Source organism: Monoraphidium neglectum, assembly GCF_000611645.1.
Source record: "Monoraphidium neglectum strain SAG 48.87 unplaced genomic scaffold scaffold03501, whole genome shotgun sequence".
Classification (NCBI taxonomy): Eukaryota; Viridiplantae; Chlorophyta; class Chlorophyceae; order Sphaeropleales; family Selenastraceae; genus Monoraphidium; species Monoraphidium neglectum.
This window is the reverse complement of record NW_014010128.1, coordinates 1-6,255: the sequence shown is the minus strand read 5'-3', so window position 1 is coordinate 6,255 and position 6,255 is coordinate 1. Positions and strand designations below refer to the sequence as shown.

The following is a 6,255-nucleotide window of genomic DNA, read 5'->3' as shown; positions in this document are numbered from 1 at the left end:
CCCGCGCTCCCTACCGCCCACCCCGCCCTGCCCTCTGCCTACCTTTGCGCAGGCACTGCCCATCAAGCACATCCCCGGCCCCGAGGGCGTGCGCGGCCGCAACAGCGACAACGAGCTCATCCTGGAGAAGCTGGGGTGGCAGCCCACCGTCAGCCTGAGGGACGGCCTGAGGATGACGTACACCTGGATCAAGGGCCAGATCGCCAAGGAGACGGTGGGCGGCCGTTTGGGGCGTTGGCGTGGCTTGTTTGGGGGTCGGGGGCGGAGGATTGGATGGGGCGGGATTTGGACGTCGCTCATGGCATGTGTGTGTGTGTGTGTGTGCGCGTGCGAGTGTGCGTGTGTGTGCTTGAATGTGTGTTTTGTGTATGCATGTGCGTGTGTGCGTGCGGGAGAGAGCTGGTTGGATGGAAAAAAGCCGTCAGCGGCCGAGGCGCACAGAGATTGCTGGTTGAGGTTATGGTGGCACGGCGTGGGGTGGGGCGGCATGGCGGCAAAGCGGCGCAGCAGCCGCGCCGGCGGCGCCCGTCGAGGTATCTTTCCGGGGAGAGGGGGCGCCGAGCTGGCGCTGTGCGGACGACCACGCGGACTGCTTGCGGCGTGCGTGCGGCTCGGCGTGTCGGCACGGGCCTGGTTTTGGGGCAGCCGCGCGTCGACCCGAGGCCCCTTCTCTTTTTGTTCTGACGCATCGCATCTCCTCGCGACCCTTCCTATTGCAGGAGCGCGGCGTCGACGCGGCCTTGTACGCGCAGAGCACCATTGTCAAGACGAGCGCCCCCACCGAGCTTGGCACCCTCCGCAAGGCGGACGGCGAGGAGGGCTTTGCGGCTGAGAAGTGAAAACACGAATCACGCACGCGGCACGGTGACGCGCGCGCGCCATTGGTCACGGCCACGACCACGCACGACGGCGGCGGCGCGCGGGGCGCACCGCTCGCGCAGGCCCTGTGGCGTCTGGCGTGGGCGGTCGGCCGCGGCGTCCCGGAGCCTGCGGCTGAGCGGCTGAGCGGCTGAGCGTGCATTGGGGCCACCGATGGTGTATATGCCTGACGGGGCCCGAGTGAGCGTGATTTGTTGTTTTTACTAATCAGCGGCACTGCACCCCGAACCGATCGGGGCAAAGAGCGCCGGTGCACTTTCGAGGCGGCGCGGCGCGGGCCTCTGTGCGCGCTCGCGTACAGGCTGCGGCCGCTGCTTAATGTGTCAAGCAGCTGCGGTGGCCGCGCGTGCGCGTGCGCCCATGCCCACGCCGGCGCGGCGCCTGTGCTTTTGGGGATCTCTGTCACCATTTGAATGCGCGCTCTCCGCTCAACGGTTGAGGGGGTTGCGGGCGCCATCCATACCGGCGCGCCGGCCGCCACCGCGGTATGCGCAGCAGTCGCCTGCGCGGGGGCGCTGACAGGCGCGCGACGCGCCGCCACGGCGCCTGCGATAGGCAGCAGCGCCGCGCCGCCGGCCGGCGGCCCCCTTTCCACGTGTGCTGGCGCGTTGAGCGGCGCTGCGGCGCTTGCGGGGGGCACGGGCGTCCTTGCGCCTGGGCTGGCCTGTGGCTGCGCGCGTTGTCTGCCTGGCGTCTCTGGCAGGAGCGGCCCCGCCATCCTGCGCCGCGCACGAAAGCAACCCTTGGAAGCCCGGGCTCATCATGCGCTTTGTGTGTCCACTTCTTAAACCATCTCATTTGACTCCATTCATCCTTAGTCTGGCGCTAGCGCCTCGGTATGCCCAGGCGGCACCTTCGCTGATCTGGTAACGGCAGCCACGCCCCAATGCTACTGTGCAGGGCCCTTGAAGCAGCTGGTGGCCTCCCGCGGCAGCTTTGCTGACCGTAGTAGCGCTTATCTGACCGTAGAGGCGCTTATCTGTGGCTGTTGCTGTAAGCGGCATGGGGCAGCACGGCAGTGACAGGAGCGCTGATGCAGATGGCTTGAGTCATTGTTGCTGTTGACAACCCAAGTAGGAACCAGGTAGGAACGCACTTTGCACAGCGAACCGCGCGAATGAAGTGACCACTCATGTCGCTTATTGTTGGATCCTCGTTTTTACACAGCTAAAGCACATATTTGATCAGATTCGGCCATCCAGGCGGGTTTCTTGGTTTCGCCATTGCAGGTGGCGGCGGACGCTGTACGACGTCCCTGATATAACGAATTACATAGTGGTACTTCCCATTCGTCGGCAGCTTCATCCCGGCGGAGCAGGACCGGCGCACCGGCAACGCACATCGCGCGAGAGCTGCACTTGGGCTGGCACCCGTGGGTCTTGGTATCCAGAGCGGGCGCCTGAACTTGGCGGCGGCGATTGGGCGCGCACAGCGTTGGACGCCGTGGCCACTTCAGCCACATCCCACTTTGTAACGGCCCCGGTCAACCGCGGGCCCTGTGCACGGGCGCCAAGAACGCCGCGGCAGCCGCGGCAGCAGGCAGCAATGGGGTCAGAACCGGAAGCCCAGGATGAGGTGTGGCCCATCATTTGGTGCTACGACGGCTGGCTGCCCCTCAAGGAAAGGTGCGGCCTTATGCGCCATGGCTGGCGCCTATTCTGCCAGCCTGAGGAGCCCCCGGCCGCTGCAGGCCAGGGGGTTGGGTGCCTGCTGAGACAACCACGCCGGGGTTTGGCTCATTAGACTGTGGCTTCCCCCGCCGCGGCCGCCCTTTTTTGCCCCTTGTCTATCCACGGTGAACGCCCCGTTTGATATCTGGTTACGTGACGTCATGATGACATCACCAGGCTCCAGCGGATCCTCCCGCCCTGGGCGGCGCTGCGGGTGCTGGACCCCAGCCGGCCGCTGTCCGAGCAGTGCGCCGACGCCAAGGTGCACAGGGTGGCGCCGCTGGCCCCATGCCAGCCGCTCCAACGCGCCCGCACCTCACGCGCACACCCCCGATCGGCGGCCGCGCCCGCGCGCTCGGCGCTTCCAGTTCCATCCGGTACTGTATCAGCCTTGCCTCTCGGGCCCGGCTGGGCCGGCCGCGCGCCCCGGGCCTGCTCCGTGGCTTTGCGATGAGCGCCCTCTGACGGCACCACCCAGGTGCTGATACCCACAACTGGCCCAGTGGACGCGGCGGCCATCTATGCGGCGGCGGACCTGCGGCTCATAGCGCAGCCGGCGGCGGGGTATGCAAACATCGCTGTCGATGCGGCGCGGCAACGCGGCGTCCCGGTCACAATCGCCCCGGGTGCGGGCGCACGCGCGCGCACGCTCGCGCTTGCACGCTTGCGCGTGCGAGCACACGCACGATGGCGCTTTGTCGCCGTTTGTGCACGTCCTGCCACCCCCCCTCCCCCCGCCAGCGCCCCTCCCCTTTTCCTCCGACACACGGAGTCCTTACCCCCACCCCCGTCTGGGATTGAATCATTCACTTGTGCAGGCTTGAATTGCCATTCGACGGCTGAGGTGGCGCTCATGCTGATCCTCATGCTGGCGCGCCGCGCGGACGACGTGCGCGCCGCCTTCGCCCGCCGCGTGATCGGCGACCCGGTCGGCACGGAGCTGCACGGGAAGACGCTGGGGATCGTGGGGATGGGGCAGGTCGGCAGCTGCCTGGCAGCTGCCGCGCGGGGGCTCGGCATGCACGTGATTGGCGTCGGCTCGAAGTCGTCCAGGTGGGTGGACTCGACTTCGCTGCGGGACGCTTAAGGCCATCAGATTGTTTGGCGCCCCCCGCACTTCTGATCACTCCTGCCGGCCGCTTTCGAGAACAATGGCGCACTTTGTCGAGCCGCGCGCAGGCGAGCCCGGGCAGCCCCGCGGGGCTCTGCGCCTGCTGTCTGCGGCTGGCCAGGCGTGCGCCTGCAGTCGGCGGCAGCGCATGCCAGTCAGCAGCGTCACTGTTCAAATCAGATTCTGTCCCTGGGCATTCTCCACGACACCAAACACTTGAATCCCTCCTTCGGCCCCCTGTCACCGGCAATCCACCCCTCTCATACAACTTTCTTTATCATGCTAATTGTGACAAGCTCATTCAACACCAGCGCAAACGCACCCAGGCCACAAATATCTAAATCATTAATGGGTAAATCTATGCATCCTGTCATATCGATACACAGGGCCGACCTGGAGGCCCTCCTCAGCGGCAGTGACGTCATCAGCCTACACTGCCACTCCACCCCCCAGACCCGCGGCATGATCGGCGCCGCCGAGCTCGCGCTCATGCGGCCGCGCGCGCTGCTGGTCAACACGGCCAGGGGTGACGTCATCGACGACGCCGCGCTGCTGGAGGCGCTGCAAGCGGGGCGGCTCGGCGGCGTGGGGCTGGACGTGCACACGGTTGAGCCGGCTGACCCGGAGGCTCCCCTGTACAAGCACCCCAAGGTGCGAGCGCCCCGTGGCCCGCCGCTGCGTAGCCGCCGCTGCGGCCGCTGCCAAGCCCTACAAGTAGAGCCGTTTGGCTGGCGCCGCAGCTGTCAGTCCTGGAGCAAGGTCGCCGCTCGGCTTGCCTGGTATCTCCAATGAAGGCACCATGTGGTTGGCCCTGTGTGGGTTTTTATTCCATCATCCCTACCCCAAATGATGGCGCCCGCGTTTACCACGTGTTTGCGTGTGCTCCCGCCCGCCCGCGTGAGCAGGTGCTGGCGCTGCCGCACTGCGGCAACACCACCGAGGAGGTGTACGCGCGCAACGCAGAGCTGCTCAGGGACAACATAGTGGCGGCGCGCGAGGGCACGGAGCTGCGGCACCGGCTATGCTGACTATGTAATCGACCCGACGAGGCTCACAGGCACCCGCTCCTGCAGCTTCAGTAGGCCGCACGGGACACATACAGGCGGCAGCCCTGATGCCGGGACACCAGCCGAGCATTTGCAAAACAAAGCATTGACCCTGGCATCGGAGGGCAAGATGGGGGGTTGCAGAGCTGAAAGCCCATATGGTTGGTTGGGGGTGGAGTTGGGTGACATGCTGCTTGAGTACTGGGCATTTTTAGTACCCAGTGGGCAATCAGAACAGCCTTAGAATTACTGTTATTGTGCGGCGGAAGGCAGGGGCGCAGCAGCCAGCCCACCACTGCGCGGCCAGAGCGCCGCTGCAAGGCACTCATGATGGGGTGCGCGTTTCGCTTGATACTTCCTACTCAGAAATCATGAGTCGGTCTCTCAAGAGAAGTGCCGTTGTTTGTTTCCTCTCTATCTGGTCTGCAGAGCCCCACCTGCGTACTGGCCGGCGGGCGAACTGGCAGGGCGTACTGGCGGGGTAGAGCGGGCAGCAGTGATGTTGCCCCGGCGACCTGGACAAGGGCTGGATGCCCAACGGCTAACGCCCTTCCCTCCGGTATCATATACAGACTGTGGGTACTTAGGTATGATAGATCGATAGTCAGAATTTATAAAAGAAAGTATTTACTCACAAGGGTGCCGTGGATCTAGAGTTCACCGAGAATGGCATCGAGCGCGGTCTTGCAGGGGGAACAGGACACTCTCTTGGAGCGTCTTCCAGTGTTGTCACTGGATACAACCCCTCGGTGCATACCGTGCAGCAACGTGCTCGATTTCGCTGCCGCAGCGGGCGGCAAAGCCGAGCGGCAGCAGGTGGCGCAGCTGCTGGCCAAAGCGGCGGCGGCCGCCGCCGTCAATGCCTGCGAGGTGTGCGACCGTAGAGGCACCCCATCAGCGGCATCATCCACAGCCAGGGAGGAGGACGATGGTGACCAGCCGCTCGCATTCACTGCCACCACCAGCCTGGCGTTCGCGCCGCGGCGGCTTCGCATGCTGCGAGGCAGCTTCCTCTGCGGCCGCTGCCGCGCGGCGCGCGACCCAGGGCTGCTCCTGCACCTATTGACGCCGCCGCTGCCTGGGGCACCCGACGACGGCAGGTGGGCGGCGGGGTGAGCATGTGTGGGATCGGCGCGCGCGAGGCGGGCCCCGGCACGTTCGTATGTGTGGGAGCAGCGCAGTGCCGGATTCGTGCATCTGTGGCACCACAGCGGCTGTCGCGTGTTTTGTGACTTCAGCAAGGGCCGGCACTTGCAGCGAACCCACCAGCATAGTCCCAGCGCGCCTAGCACTCAGCCGGGCCCCTGCCTCTGACGGCCGTCGCGACGCTCGCCGGTGCTCGTCACATCTGCATACAGGGAGCGGCGGCTGCAAGAGCTCTTGCTGCACTTGGCGGCGGTCAACGGGGCGCCCTCTGAGTTGACCGGCAACCCCACGGCCCTCGCAGCCTGGGGCCTGCAGCTCGCCAGCCGCGCCGCCGCGCTGCGCATCGCCGCCGGCGGCGTCCGCGGCTGGGCGGTCGAGGCGCCGGGCGGGGGCGCGGCCGCGG

At 66.2% G+C, this 6,255-nt stretch overlaps 2 protein-coding genes across 2 annotated transcripts; both read left to right on the top strand.

Moving 5' to 3' along the window:
• Positions 1-2,424: 2,424 nt before the first annotated feature.
• MNEG_12897 (glyoxylate reductase) lies at positions 2,425-4,688 on the top strand (the record flags this gene model as incomplete). The annotated part of the gene is made up of 6 exons (XM_014038632.1): positions 2,425-2,504; positions 2,727-2,811; positions 3,028-3,175; positions 3,368-3,602; positions 4,047-4,311; positions 4,566-4,688. The coding sequence occupies 6 exons, from the start codon at positions 2,425-2,427 to the stop codon at positions 4,686-4,688; spliced, it is 936 nt and encodes a 311-aa protein (XP_013894086.1).
• A 684-nt stretch (positions 4,689-5,372) lies between these two features.
• MNEG_12896 (hypothetical protein) lies at positions 5,373-5,806 on the top strand (the record flags this gene model as incomplete). The annotated part of the gene is made up of 1 exon (XM_014038631.1): positions 5,373-5,806. A coding segment is annotated over one exon (434 nt), but the record flags the coding sequence as incomplete, so codon positions are not given.
• Positions 5,807-6,255: the final 449 nt, after the last annotated feature.